The sequence below is a fragment of the Charadrius vociferus genome, unplaced genomic scaffold (genome assembly GCF_000708025.1).
Source record: "Charadrius vociferus isolate BGI_N301 unplaced genomic scaffold, ASM70802v2 scaffold109, whole genome shotgun sequence".
In the NCBI taxonomy this organism is placed as follows: Eukaryota; Metazoa; Chordata; class Aves; order Charadriiformes; family Charadriidae; genus Charadrius; species Charadrius vociferus.
The window spans coordinates 2298836-2314642 of NW_009650060.1; the positions used below are offsets into that span (position 1 = coordinate 2298836).

A 15807-nucleotide genomic window follows, 5' to 3' on the forward strand; every position below is an offset into this window, starting at 1 on the left:
AAAATATCTGTCTTATTTCTTTTTTTTTTTTTATAATATCTTGTTAATCGCAATCAACCTGAACTTACTCAGCAAGACGTGCCCGTTTTCACTGAACAATAATCATAGTAAGACAGTTCTGGTTTTGAGCAGACTGACAGGTGCGTTAAACAGGATGTGTAATTTTCTTGTAATCACAAAATAGACAAATACATTTTATTGTCTGTTTAAAATAATATATTAAGTTGTTCAGCAGCTGATTGCCAACACATAGACAGTGATGCGTAGAGAGATCCAACAGAGGGTTGAGATACATCAGGTAGAATTTATGAAGTGCAGTGTGTGTGCCACCCCGCTCAGCAGTGCTTACCTGGAGCAGACGCCTTCTCTACTTCAAGTAAAACTTTCTGCATCACTCGGTGTTACAGACCAAGGTTTCCCAACGTGGAGACACCTGCTGATGGCATGAGCTCTGATAAGCTCATATGGTTAATATGTAGTTAAGACAACTTTTTCTTACCAGCGATAACTTATATGACAAAAGCTGGTGCTCAGCTTTTACATGACAGCTTTGTCCTTGTAGCACTTGCTTGGGAGGTGGGACCCAGGATTGCCCAGGTGTGCCTTCAGCCTCAGGGGGGTTCACACCTCCCACCCCATCAACCGTTCCCCCAGAGGATGCACCGGTCACTGTGTCTTATGCAATATAAGGTGTTCTCGTGTTGCATCAGTACTGTTAGGAAAAAGGGAGTCTTGTGAGCTCTGAGAACGCACATTAGAGTGTGACACTCTTGTCTAATGATTCTAGTAATGGCAAAGCGTGGAAATACAGCAATGTGTTAATTTGTTTTGTCCAGTAACTATTTTATGGAAGAAAATACAGGAGCAGCCTGGTACCCAGGACAAAGTATACCATTCTCAAGCATCATTTCTCTGCTTATGTCCTGGATATATTACTGTAGCACCCAGGCCTTAGGAAAAGATCTTGCACTCTGGAGTTTAAGCAAATGGAGTTACCTACAAGCAGTCCAGGCTTAGACATCTAAGCTCTATGAAGGAAAAGGATTGCAGTTATACCCAGGACTTACAATTTGCTTTAACTTGCTATAGGCAGTTCAGGATGCAGGGTTTTTCGGTTGTCATCCCGGGTTATTGTTACCCTGTCTCTGCATTATATCGAAATCCCGTACCGCCTAATGGATCTCTGGGGCTAGGCAGCTGGAGGCTGGCTTGCAGACCCTAACTGTAAATGTCTCTGTTTTTAAGACATCTAATCTGTTTTTTCCTAAAAGGATTTATTTGAGCGACTAGGAAAAAAAAACCCAACTTTAATCCTGTGTTTTCCCAAGGCTCCTGACCGTGAGCCGGGAAGCAGCAGTGACCCGGCTGGTACCCGGATGCAGAGGCTGCAGCTGGACCCGCACCGGCCATGGGAAACACAAAATAGGTGATGGAAAAATTCATCTGAGCACTTTTCTAAGGGCAAACAGGAATCTTTTTTCTAACCTAAGATGTTGTTCCCTTCTCTCCCTCCTATTTGACTGCAATGGGGCACATCTGCCATATATTGCCTGTTTATTTTTTTTTTAAGTTTGACTCCTGCTTCTCTGCTGAACTTTGACTGAGGGCACACATAGTGGGAGTATAAGGTTATGAATCTGATCTCCAATTTCCATATCTCTTTTTCAGTGGTATTTGTACCACAGGACAGTTACGGGCCAAGGTGTGTAACAAAGATGATTACTTTTTTAGTCTCTCTTTTTTTTTTTAATGATACGATAGTCAAAACTAATAAAATGACCAACAAATGTAAGATAAACCCATGCTGCATTATTTCAATCCAGCAATTGAATTCTATCAATCAAGCTACGCTTTTCTGTCAGAGAAGCAAACCGTAGAGCTTTATATTGCTCATATAACATCAACAATAACAAGCAAACAAAAAACTTAGGGTAGATTACATTAAAGAGTCTAATCTGTAAAAGAATTCTACTTCAAAAACTCGGAAAATGAACTGGAAAAGAAAAATAAGGCTTACAGCATATGTGTGATAAGAATGGTCTAGACATCAGTGTATGAATATTGAATCACAAAAAACGAATAACACACTGATAATATCAAGTAAATTCATGAAGCGCAAAGCTGCCAAAAAGAATACAAATATTTAAGAGAAATAAGAATATGTATGGAGTACAATTAGAAGACTAGTGCAGTAACAAGCTCCCCTACGTTTTCCTTTGGGTATGTTCCAGAGACAAGGAAAAAAGGATTAATCTTAGTTTCATAATGAAAAATGATGTTTTAGCATAAGATAGTGCATTGCTTGGATAATATAGTAGTAGAAGGAACCTCCTGGGTCATGAACACAGTTTCTGGTATTTCAGGGGCCTTTCCATATGCTGTCTTTCATGAATCTATCATGATCCATGTCAAAAGCATTTATTTATTTTCTGTCCCTGCTGTTCCCATTCAAAGAGGAGTTCCAGAACCTGATTACGGTAATAGCTAAGAGCCTTCTCATTTTCAGCCAGAATTTATTAATGGCCAATTTATACCCATTTGTACTTCTGCCAATAGCCCTTTAGCTTAAATTGTCTCTTTCCCCACTGTTGATCCTCTGATATATTCATAGACAGCAGTCATAATTCCTCTTCGTTTTCGTCTCCTGGCACTAATCAACACAAAAACTTGCAGTCTCCCCTCAGATTGCAGCTCTCCGTTCCCCTGCTAATCCCTGAGGCCGTTCTCTGATCCTGCTCAAATCTGAGTTTATTCTCCAGGTACCCACAGGCACAGACAGCTGTACCCTGGGAGAAAAGGACTCATGAGCATCCTGGACCTTGATATCAACATGTTCTCCATAGGAAATACTTACCCCAGTGCTCTCAGGGATGCATTTCCCTTTTTCCCAGGCAACGTTGCACTGGTAGCTCAGACTCGTTCTCTGATGAACTCTGACAAGGATCCTTTGTTGTTTCAAATTGTGAAATCCCAAACTGACAGCAGAAGCTCTGCTATTATTCCCTAAGCGTATTATCTTGCACTTTGAACTATTAAATTTCAGCCAATTTCTTTTACTTCCTTCAGCTCTGTATCATTGATGATTTTCAACATTATGTAATTGGTAAATGTTGATTTACAGAGTACTGTAATGTTGTCTGTACTCCCCGGCATATATTGTCATTGCAAAACGAGCAGCACAGGATTTATGTATTATAGATGTACTTAGAAAACATAATTGGGAACCGGCTACAGCCAAAAGGCCATATTATCATCCGAGTGGCTCAAAAATAAAGGCATCTACATGCATTTTGCTGGGTGTGAATTTAGTCCTCTTTCATCCTCTCAGGAAAGGCAAAGCTAACTGAGGTATCTTTGTAAATCCTCTCTATTGCTCGACAACCCCCAAGAGCCAAAAAACTTTCCAGTATTAAGAAACTGCAAGCTGAACTCTTTTCTTGTTAATGGAAACAGCCAAAACGTCTAAGCTTGAGAACCTGGTGTGAACCAGTCGTGAACCTCATGTCAGCTCAGGAGGAACTGCCAGAAAGGGTAGTCGGAGCAATTGGTTAATCCTTTCATTAAAAAGCCGTTCAAGAGATGAGAGTTCCTTGTATCATTCATCTTGGATGAACTACGATAAGCAGTGTATTTCCTTGAACACAGAAGGAATAAATGAGGCCAGGATTTTATTACTATGAAGTCCTGTGGGAGCAGTTTGTCCAAGAAGCTTACAGATCCTCTGAGTCATTGTCAAAGGTATATCACTTTAGGGGAGAGGAGATCGGCAGCATCTTTGCCTGATTGACTGCTCTCCTATGGGACTAGATACCTGGGAGTTAGAGGAATATGAAAGTCAGGAAGCCGAAGATTGACATGGGTGTCTTTGAGAAAGCAGGGGGGGCTTTTGTGGTACAGCTGGAGCACAACTTTAGAGACACTCGTTCGTGGGGATGTAGGGAAGAAAAAATGCTGCCCTTCATGTCTCATGTGGAAGAAAGAAAACACTGAACAAAATGACCTAAATCAGAGCTGGATGAATTGTCAGTACTCCCTGGACTTGGAGAAAATACATCATCCTAAAGGCACTCGCAACTACTTCTGCTACCCTGTATTTCTGCAAATCTCATGCCTTGCTCTGCAGCTCCACGACTTGAATTGTGGGTCTCCTTGCAAGCTATATAGCTCCATCCTTTTGCTTTCCCTCAGTGCAGCTTCTTCCTTTAAATCTTCCAGCAGAAATACCACGCTTTGACAAATTCAGAGGTTTCTGTAGCTGTGATAAAAGTGGAGAGCTCAGTGATGCTCATTCTTCACTGCCTCAGTACTTTGTAAACCAATTCACGTGGAGAAAGGGAGACCAAACTGGGTGCAGAATTTTAGTCCGATCCAAAAGCGAGGTAGGAGAGACAAGAAATGAGGGTCCCTGGCTTTTATCTCTTTAAATTTCCTATCTGCAGCATTAAAAATATCAGTGTTCACTGCTTCATGATTTTTCTTTGCCTCCTCACCTCCTTCCCAAGAAGCCTGTTACAAATCTGACCAAACCATAAATGTATACGCTGTCTTCTGTAGCATGTCCTTCAATACTTCAAACATTTCCAGAGGCAAGCAAACTCCATTTTGTTCCAAAGGTTTTCAGCATCAGTTACTTAAAATGAAGAAAACAAGAGAACTAGTAAAATAGAAGATATATTTGCTTACCCTTGGCATTGTTGTTGTATTTGGTGCTTTTCCGCTTGTGGATTCCCTTGGCAGGTTTAGCAGATCAGTGACAGAGCAAAAATGTTCTGGGGCACGAAGGGGTCTCTCACCCAGGCAGTAAGAAAGCTCTTCACTGGGGCTGCGAATGGAGACAAATGGCTGTTGTAATAATCTGATGGATAATTTAATTGAGGGGGTGTTGCGTTAAGGGGCAAAGTAGTTTTGGCAGAAAATAAACCCCCTCACGGAGGCGGGAGGCAAGGTGCAGCTAGGTTTCAATTCTGAGTGATGCCCAATTCACCACTATCAGTCCAGGCACGTTTGACATGTATTAAACTGTTACGGTTCTGGATACACTCATAGCAGACTGCACCTTCAGCCCAGTCGTGCTCATGAACTCACACGGCCACTCTCTGGCCACGTTCAATGAGAAAACCCAAACGACTCACTGCCTACACAGTGCAGTTTATTTAAACAACAGATACACAAGTTCTTTTGCATTGCCGGTGATAGTGACTGTCTGCAAAGCACGTGCGAATACTAAAGATGCCAGCAATATAGCTCGGTTACAAAAGCGCTAAGTTATAAAACCACTCTATATGGAGATTTCTAAGTTTCCCGGGGAAGCACTTGGTATAGCTAAGTGTTCAAATCTTACCCACAAGCGTCCTTATTGGAGGGGGAGCGAGGCTCAGCCCCTCGACTGGTCCCAGAAGTCCACGATGGTATCTTCCCCAACATCCCCCCTTTCTTGGGCTATTTTTATACCTTTTTTTTATCCTCAAGGTGGAGTTTGAGTGACTCTAGTCATAAATACTTCCATTATGATTGGTATAAAATTTTCTTGCCTCGCATTTAAAGGTATAGTTTATGAAAAATTCAGGGTGCAGACTCAAGAAGGAGTGGTCACACCTTGGAGGCGGGTAGCTTTTGGGATGGAGGTGTGTTTTGGTATTATAATGACATTATAATGAGCAAAGTTCACTAAAAGACAGCATTTCATCAAAAAAAATGACAGATCATTGGCTCAGGGTAACAGGTAGGCAGTTTATCAGTTCCATAAGACCTTTGAGGGTTCCATTTGGTCCCCAAGTCCCCGGTTTATCACAGGGTTTTAGCCGCGGTGTCTCCACTCCGCTCCATCCTCCGCACTGTTTTTCTTCCATGGTGCCATCTCGTTCCCACATCTGCTGGATTATCACAGGGTTTGGCCTTGGAGTCTCCACCCCACTCCACTCCCCGTGTTGCTTTGCAAGCAATATTGGACAGGGAATCGCAGATGTAGCGGCTTCTTCACATACCAGCTGCGGTTGTATTCTACCCTAGAAGCCTTTTGATTTTATACATTTCCTTAATGTGTGACCAATGCTGTACTATTGATCATTTTTAGTAATCATTCCACAGGGAGAAATGTTAGTTTGAAGTCAGAAATGTATGACGCTCAACAGTGCTTCTTAAACGGATTTGTGGGGAAGTCTGCTGTGTTTGAAGGGTTCCCAGCTGGTCCAGGAAAACTGGAAAAGTAGTTTTAGTGTAAAACTTGAGGCAAGCGATAGGTTGCTTCTTTGCATAGCCTGATAAAATAAGAGGTGAAATTTTGTGTTTTCTCACTAGTCTGGTTTTAACTCTCTCAAACCATTATTCCAATGGACCATGAAACATGTATTTTGAGAGAAAAAATTTGAAATTAATTGATCAATTGAGCAATATTCACAACAAAATGAATGTAAGGACGTGCATAAGAGAAGGAGGTATTAGTAGAATACCTGCTCAGAGAAGCTCTTTCTAAAAGCGTAGCAGATGGGATGAGGACGCCAACAAAGTTGTGAGAGACAGTGTGAAAAAGAAAAAAGCGGGGAAAGAATGAGGGTTGAGATGTGTGGCAAGAAATATTTTTTGGCAGAAATGGTCTATCTGCAGTGCTTCAGTTATGCTTTCTGTAAGGAAAATGCAACTGTTTTGTTGTTAAAAGCCACCCACGTGGTACTGCGATGATTTAAAAGCAATGAAATGCAACAGGTTTTGTAATGAATATGAGCAAATAGACTGTTTTTATTAATTTTCCCTTAATGGATCTCACTTGCCAATGTATTGTTGCTGTTCTCCAGCAGCCTTTGCTGGCTGTGTGTGGATCCCACTGTTATGCTTTAAGCTGCTGGCTGGCTGCATCCATTATGGAAAGGGGGCAAACAAGCCAAATCCCGTTCGTGAGTCAAATAGTTATCATCTGGTAAAAGCTCCTGGCTGCATAACACCAGGCAAATATTTGAGAAAGAAAATTATAGGTTGTAAAGGACGGTTGATCCATGTTTGCTTAGAAACTGAAATGTATATGTCGATTTTGTTCAGATAGAAATATTAGATAAACAGATAGTACCTAATCAGCCTGGGTTCCAGCTCCATGCCTCGTGCGGTCCCCGTTTAGGTTACCCCGGGGAAGTTCCCTGGTTTGCATTCCGCAGGGCACTTGTTCTTGGAAAGGTGTGAGAGGTTTAAGGACTGGACTAGGGACAAGAAACCAACAAAGCAAGCTATGGCCAACAGATGTATTGTCTTCCTGTTCACAAGGACACAAAAGGCAGAGAAATAACCCAGAAACCACTTGGAAAATGGGCAGGTTTAGAGAGCGGATGGTTTATCAGCCTCTCGTCAGTCTGCGGATTGTGTCCATTCCAGAATTCTAGGGAATGCCTTGTGGCACTGGTGTGAAACCTCTGGTTTTAGCATAGTTGCATCACAGTAAGCAGTAAGTTTGAGTGCCAGCCACATCCACTTCTCTCCCAAAATTTCAGCTTTATTTTGGCACCGGCAGATGTTCCAGCATGGAACCTCCAGGGCTCGGATGCTGGTGTGGACTCTTCTTCATATTCACTTTCATTCTACTCCCAAGTAGAACCTGATGAATAATGATCAGACAGATTAAAACTGCCCACATATTAAAATACAGATTTCTCTTTTTCCTTAGGACATACCCAGTTATTTTCAGCCAGAACTGTAACAGAACCTTTCTCTGTCCATTTGCAGGTTATTTTCTGATCCATCTGCATATAGGTCTGAAAAATATCTTCAGATCAACACTTCAAGCTGTTTTCCTCAATCCTTCTCTTATTTTCCTGGAGGAAAAAATGTTGTTGCTCATTAAAATACTGGGTTTTTTGATCAGCAAAATTATCGATACACATCATACCTCTTGGGGCTGAGAAGCGTTTGAGGTTTTTTGGTTTGCTTTCATGCTATTTCATGCTGAAAATCATTACAGTCTGTATTTCTACAGTATTTGCTCTGGTTGTTAGCATCATGCCTTGTGCTGATGGTATGTATTTAAGCAATAGATCCTATGAAGGACTTCCGTAGTAATAACATATATAATGTCCACTGTTCACCCAACATTACATGTCCAACGTTAAATATGGAACCAGAATGTATTCTCATTGATTTCTGTGAAGGTGATATCTGTATCAGTAAATCAAAACAAGCTTTAAAAAGATAGAAAATCAATTTATATGAGGAATAGGAAAGACATAGATGTTTAAACCTTTCTCATAGCTTTGGCTGTTTTTTTTGTAACTATAATCTAACTGTTTGAGCTTTGGTGGTTGTTATTTTTTGTTTGGTTGGTTGGTGTTTTTGGTTTTTTTTGTTTTTCCCCAAATCATTGCTTTGACTGAAAATGACTGATGTGCAAAAAATGGATGTCTAAGCAGAGCAACAGTACACCTTGGTAATAAACTTTTGAGCAACTTGTGATAGAAATAAAATGCTGATTTCTCTTTATTAACTTGCTGAACTGCAGTTTTCAAAGCAAGCATTTTGCAATGTATTATGTGTCGTAAGTATATTTCCAAAACCAGCTAAGGTAAATGGTGGTGGCGTTTCCTTCCTGAGACAGGCACTTACAAATATATAGAAGTTTCTAAAGTTTGCAATTTAGGAATAATAAAAATATTTAGTAACATTTTGCAATTATTTACAGAATTGCTACCCAAATGCCAACAGATGAATTGCCAATACAGATGTGCCATTACCAGGAACGGCACCAGGTGTTACTGTGGAGATGGATATGAAACAAGCAGTGATGGAAGAAGTTGCTCAGGTAAACAAGAAGTAGGATGTATTTAACGCCCGGGGATCCTGATGGTTCCCTGGTGGCTCTGGGGGGCAGAGGGCTGGTGGTGGGCTGCCAGCTCTGGCCAAAGGTGGGCTGGTGAGCACGGCCACTTCCTCGCCCATCTTCAGGAATGTTCTTCAGGAATCAGCGTGGGCTTGTGGAGCGGGCAGGGGGAAAGGGTGCCCCTCCAAAACAAGAGTCCGGGCCTCCCTGCTGACTCTTTGGTGCCCCTGTGCCCCAGCAGTAACCATTTATAAATTACTGGGAGGAAATCATCCTCGGCCAGACCGGAGGAAGTGGGGAGCATTTCCCACTGCTCAGACAAGCTTACAGCTCATTTGTGCAAGCCGTTCTCCAGCCCTCGCTACCAGGCGACCCTGGAAAACTTGTAGCATTTCGCCTCGTGCCCGTAAAGTCACACCTAGATTAGAATTTGATAAATGAACACTCCCAGGTCATACAAATTAGCTGGGAATGTTATTTCGGCATAATTAATTGTAGACTGAAATTGGTGTTCTTTTCCATTTTTGAAATATATGACTTCTTAATTCTCTACCCAGGTATTTGCTTCTTGTTTTATTTTTTCTCTTTTTATAAGCAGATTGGAGTTCTGTTGCCTTATGTATGCGCTCACTTCCAATCACGCCTCTCTCCAAGTAATAGTGCTAAGCCAGATTCTTCATAAATATAATTTATTATAAGTTCTTTTGCTCTGTGGTTGTCATGTTTTGTGATGGAAAATATATCTGAGGAAATAATTTCCACAGCAGTTTTTAAAAATGTCAATTTATTACTTAAACCCTCATCCACTGTTAAATAGCATACCTTGATTTTATGGTATTGTGCCTATACACCCTAGTTGAGAAAATTGTTCTTTATATTTATTAGAGAAATATATAGGTTTTGATGTATTGGATGATGGTTTAATGTAGAAGTTGTGACAGTTCATTTAAGGAACTATAAGACATTGCCAGCATAAATAGGTTGAGAAGGATAATCAATTATTTCCTGTCTTGAAACGTTGCTTCATTCATCGCCCCTGATAACTAGTGGTCCCTAGTACTAACAAGAACCCAAATGTCTTCCTAACATGCTGTAGACATTGGATATTACTTGAATGAATGAACATTTCATCTTTCATATTTAATAGCTATTAAACTTGAAAACTCCTGGCTTTCTGTTTAGTTTCTGGACTAATTTCAACAGGCAACGTCTGTGATAAGGTCATGGCTTGAGAAGAGGAAAGCGCAAAGCATCTTACCATAGTGACTTAAGCTTTTCTTTTAGAATTCTGATTTATTGTTGAATTTTGTTTTCTAATCTTTAAACAAGATTTCATTCATGTCCCTTTAGATTTGAATGAATGTAATATATATGGAAGCTGTAGCCAGATGTGTATAAATACAGATGGATCATACACTTGCAGCTGCGTGGAGGGTTATGTACTTCAGCCTGATAACAAATCCTGCAATGCCAAAAATGGTAAGTTTTAACAGCTTCTTACCTTAATTAAAATATTTTATGTTTTGGTCCTATCTAAAGGATAGATATGAAAAGATAGAGACGAACACAGGAGAGTCTTTCCTTCACTGTACTACAAAGAGCCACACAACAACCGTAGAACAACTTTTCCACGTATTGTAACAATACTCCAAGGGAAATATTAGAAGTTATTATATGGTTATTATTAATTAAAGTGAAATACTCGGTTCAGCCAAGATTAGAACAGTTCCCAGTTCCCCTGTTCATAAATAAATCAAAGATTTTCCTCACACAAACCAAATAGGCTGTTTACTCTGGGAAGACAACGGAGATAGCGAGAAGGCAGAGGAAATGATCGTGAGGTAATTGTAGTCATAGGATAAAACAAGACATGAGATTGCTTTGTCCTTGCAATATCCCAAGAGGTGAATTGCATGATATACATATTCAAACTAGGCTTTTTGTTTCTAAGTGCATGTTTTCGTTAGTAATAGTAAGTTGAGTATTTGAGGAAATTAGTGAATTGTGTTTAATGAAGTGATATTGTACACTATATTTTCTTACTCAGTATATTGAATTAACAATGCTTTTATATTAATAAACCTAAAAAGTTCCTTAGGTAATTATTCAGCATCCACAATGATTCGACACTCAAGTATAAAGCCGTGTTTGTTATATATTTTTTGAGTCTTCCTTTTTGTAGTTATTTTGTTATCAGAAAAGAGGAAGGTCTATTGTTTTGTTTTGGTTTTTTTTTTTTTTTTTTTGTGAGGCTTCGTCCTGTAAAGAACATTGCTAAATCTGTTTTGACTTGAGCACCAGTAAGACTTACAGAGTTTTTTTAGTGCTTGCACCAAGTTTTGTATTGATTCACACAACACAGCTGAGCAATTTTTTTAAAAATCCTCAGTGAATTACTGTGAGATAAGAAAGTCCATACGAAGTAAAAATATTCTGCCTCCACTACATGAAGATCAGTAACACAAATCTAGATCAGGAAAGCCTCATGGTGCCAGTACTGGGCTTGAGTTGAGCCTTTGAGTTTCCATTCTTACATCCAGCAGACTGAGTATCAACGCAGTGTTGTAGTGAGCTGTCAGTATCTTGGGGGTGTTGATGAAATGAATCAGATTAACAGAGAAGAACTACTCCTCTGACTTTCATAATGCTTCAACATGTTTATTTTACAATAGTTTTCATCTTTTCAGTTGTTTTCAGAAGGGAAGCACTAGTCATTAATCAGAGACGTCACTGCAGGAGAGTACAAATCACGATCATGATGCTGCAAAGAAATGAGTGTTGCTCATTGCATTGTTTTTTTGTGTAAACACAACTTTTCCTTGAATTAATTCTGGATTAAATTATGAATATGATGAATATTGGGGCCAAATACTTCATAGGGCACAGAGGTAAAAAAGACACCTGGCGCAGTAATGAAGGTGCTTTTATTGCAGAGTTCTACAAGAGCTCCAATGACAAGAGCTTATGTCGCTTCACTGGGCCCGGCTTATGGCGTGGAAAATACTTTCCATGTAGTTGCAGGTGACTCTTCTACACCCGTACCATTACATTCATAGCCTCCCTGATCATACGAGCTGCTTTGCACAAGTTTCTGATTTGTAGGGTAAGGTTTGAGCAGGGACAAAAGCAAGGTGTGGCCCTGAACAAATAGACTGGTGAAAAGTATCCAAAATGCATCATGGATCACAAGGCAAAAATAAGTCAGTGTTTTCCCGGTGCGCAGGGGGAGAGATGCTACCTTGGTATGATAGGACAAGGGGGAATAGCTTCAAACTGAAAGAGGGGAGATTTAGATTAAATATCAGGAATAAATTTTTCACTCTAAGGGTGGTGAGCCCCTGGCCCAGGCTGCCCAGAGAAGCTGTGGCTGCCCCATCCCTGGAGGTGTTCAAGGCCAGGTTGGACGGGGCTTGGAGCAACCTGGGCTGGTGGGAGGTGTCCCTGCCTAGGGCAGGGGGGTTGGAATGAGATGATCTTGAAGGTCCCTTCCAACCCAAACCTTTCTATGATTCTATGACTCTATATATAAAGTAGGAGTATTACTTCCAAGATCTACAAAGTAACCCTGCTACTTACTTAACTCTGGGAAGTCTCCAGCTGGGATATGACGTCCAGTGAGGGGCATCACACAAAGAGGATGTGGATCAGTAAAACAGAATCAAGAAAAAAAGGTCTCTTAAGGAAAAAAAAAAAAAAAAAGAGCACTTAGAAAAATTATCAACTTTTCTTTTACTTAAAAAGCCTAAAGAAAATAAGGATGGGAAGAGCAAGCGATCCGCTTTGTCTACATTTGACAAAAGTAGTTGTCAAATAGATAAAGAAAATGAGCTAAGGAATATTCTGTTCTGTGTGTAAAAGCTATGAAAGATAAGAAGCAGCAGTAGAGGTTTAGGTCAGGTTAGGCATTATGGAAAACTATCGATGTTAATAACAGCAGATCTGCTAAGAATATGAATTGCCGTCCACGCTGAGATCCTACGTACGGCCCAGTACGCAACAGCAAATCATCAGCCCTTTGCCACATCTGAGTTGCCTCTGTAAATGGAGTGGGAGGTTTCGGAATACTTATGAGTAGAGAAGTGGGGGACACGGTGGTGGCCCCGGTTGCGGAAGGTGCTGAGCAGGTGGGACGTGTTTGTGAGCACGGGGCTGGAGGAACTGTGCCCCCGTGCAGGGGAGGGGATGGGTTCGGTGACCGCTGGAGATCACCAGCTGCTGTTGCACAGCCATCCCCGCACAACCGTCCTTCCGCACGTGGCATGGTACAATTAGCAAAGAAGTTCACAGCGGCTGCTTTTTTCCTACCCTTCAGGCAGCCAAATGCTTGACTGGGAAGGTGGTAAGGTTTATCCCTCATTAAATTCTGCATTTTCTTCCTCAGCTCATTTAAATAACTTTGGAGCCGGAAACTTTTAGCTGCACGGTACCTTTGGGAAGGATGTTAAAATAGGTATCAAAACAGCTGGGGGCACACTGCTTTTTTTCCAGACTTTTTAACCACACTTTCTTTTATGAATAAAGAAGCAGTTAATGACTTCTTCCGAGGTGAAAATGAAACAAAATACAGCTTTGCTGAACAGACTTTTAGAACTTCTTTGTTTACCAAGTTTGTGTGCCTGTATTGCAAGGCCTGCATTTGATGAAAAGAATATTTAAGGAAACAAAATGAGAGAATTGGAAATCTTTAGCTGAGGGGAAAAAAAAATAAAATCTCATCTTTCTTCCAAAAGTTCCAAAAGTATGTTTTATATCTGCATGGCCTATCTCGAGAGAAATGCCATGTGATAAGAAACATTTGTCATGTAGATAAAGAGGATGAACTGATAACGATTAAAGTAAAAAGCTTCTTCTGTTATTTAGTAAACATTCATCATTCTTAAATTGATTCCACAACACAGTTCTCTTGTAGAAACTCACAGAACTAAGTCTTGAGGTTTTCGAGATAAAGCAGTCCATTTGTGGGGCATATTGTGGATAAACGTTGAAAATTAATTTCAAAGTAAAATTGGACTGCATTTTATTCAACACTACTAAATATTTTGCAGACTTTTATACAATATATGTATTGCTAAGAGCAAAGTACTTATAATTTACAATGCACACCTCAGGAGAAGGTTTTTTAAGCTGCTTGTAAACACTGAATTCTTTTTTTTTTCCTTTTCATATCATTGTAGTGGAAAAAAAAAAAAAAAAAGCTGGCATTTCTGAAGCTTTTCTTCCAGAGGAGAAGTAGGACTGTTGGCAGAGCGAAACACCTCAGTTTCTGATTTGTTGTGACATCACTTATTGATCTGTATTTTAGACAAGATCAGGGAGGGGGGAAATGCAAGTCTTTCATCTTTTCCACTACTCTATCTTAAACATAATTCAAAGGAAGATGCTTTCATTTTAGTCAAGAGGGATGAATCATAAAACTTTCTCGGATTAGAGAGCTATTCACTTCTTATCTTTCCTATAAAATGAAAAAAAAAAAAAAAGAAAAGAAAACTCATGAAAAAATGACACACATGATGTCCAGTTATTTGAAAAGCTGCTGTCAGCTCACTGTAACTCATCCTAGATCTGTCCACTAAACTTTTAAGCTTTGTAGATTCTGTTCTTGAGAAGCAGACAAGCAGTTTTTGTGAGTGATTTTTTTTTCATCTTTTTTGTTTTTCATCTGCATTATACAATACAGTACAATGCTTTATTTTATATTTTTTTGCAGGAACTTTTAACATCTTTTGTATAGGTTTATGATTCAAATAGATTTACTTTTTTTCTAATAAGTAATTAAGAAATCAGCCTTTATCTGAGCAACACTGAAATAAGCAGGTTACCTACCCTACTGTGAAAAGACGTGATTAACTGATTCAATCCATTGAATTATTTCATGTATGGGCTGCTTGAAAAATATAATTTCAAGCTCAGTAATCTAGTTGCCGGATGAGTTCTGCCAGAACGCAGATGTATTTTTAATGTTTAATAGTGCCTGCTGAGCAGAACCTCTTAGCGGTGCCACGAGTCCTTACGATTCCTTTGTCTGCAGCCAGGTTTGATTACAACTGTTGCTCAGGAGGTTTGACGCTAATTCTTTTTCAGAATTCCCTTATGTCTTAGACAGTAATAGTAAAATACAGCTTTTCTCTGGAGTTTAGTGAAGTATTAAATCCTCATTACAGTTTTCAATAGGTCAGTTCAAAACAGTGCAAGAAAGGATGTGGTTCTCTGTTGAAACCTCGGACCACTGAACAACCGCGCTGGCTTTGTAACAGCAACCAGCTCCTCTGTAGCTGCCTCCTCTTGAAGGCTTTCTAGATTGCAGGCAGTGGAAATATCTTACTTAACACGAAGTATAAGAGAAAAAATAATAATAAAGGATTTTTCACACTGCTGGTTGTTGGGAAAGGAGCGATTGAATCCAGAATTAGGCAGTGGTATTCTTTTATGGGAAGGGAAAAGCTGAGCATGGAGCTGTTAGATGGAAAAAGAATTCCAAAATGTAGCAGGGTGCAGATGGAAACACACCTTTTGTACCAGCCTGGAAACTCTCAGGGGCGAGTGGGTGATAGAGACAGAAACGCTTAAGTCCGGCTGTCTTCTTCTGATGGGTAGCAGAAGTTTAGGAGAAAAGGGAGGAAGAGAGATTTCCATACACCAGCCACCTGTTGACTGCCAACGGACCCACCTGGCAGATTTCAAATAAAATTGCTTACTAAGAACCCAACTGCCATCTCTTTTGGAAAAAGCAAGACTGGGGAGCTTCACTCGTGGCTTACACCATAAGAGGTTGCTTCACAAATAAGTTCAGTTCCTTCAGTTATTAGATATCTGCCAAAATTAAAAAAAAAAAAAAAATCTTATTCACATATATGACTGATGTATGGGTGGAAGTGAATTTGAGGCAGATGAGGACAGTCAGTAAGTTGGGCAATAACGGTACACAAGTGTGGGTTTGCAGATGTCACTGTGGGATTTACTGGGGAGGGAAAAAGTGTGTTACAAGGTAGAGCATACATTATGGAATGAGAAAC

General features: G+C 40.1%; 1 protein-coding gene across 1 annotated transcript in view; it reads left to right on the forward strand.

Moving 5' to 3' along the window:
• LRP1B (low density lipoprotein receptor-related protein 1B) overlaps positions 1 to 15807 on the forward strand; it is a 615617-nt gene that overhangs the window by 225407 nt on the left and 374403 nt on the right. Inside the window, exons 5-6 of the mRNA XM_009891709.1 lie at positions 8657 to 8776; positions 10145 to 10273. Coding sequence (XP_009890011.1) covers positions 8657 to 8776; positions 10145 to 10273 — 249 coding nt within the window. The remainder of the gene's footprint in view (positions 1 to 8656; positions 8777 to 10144; positions 10274 to 15807) is intronic.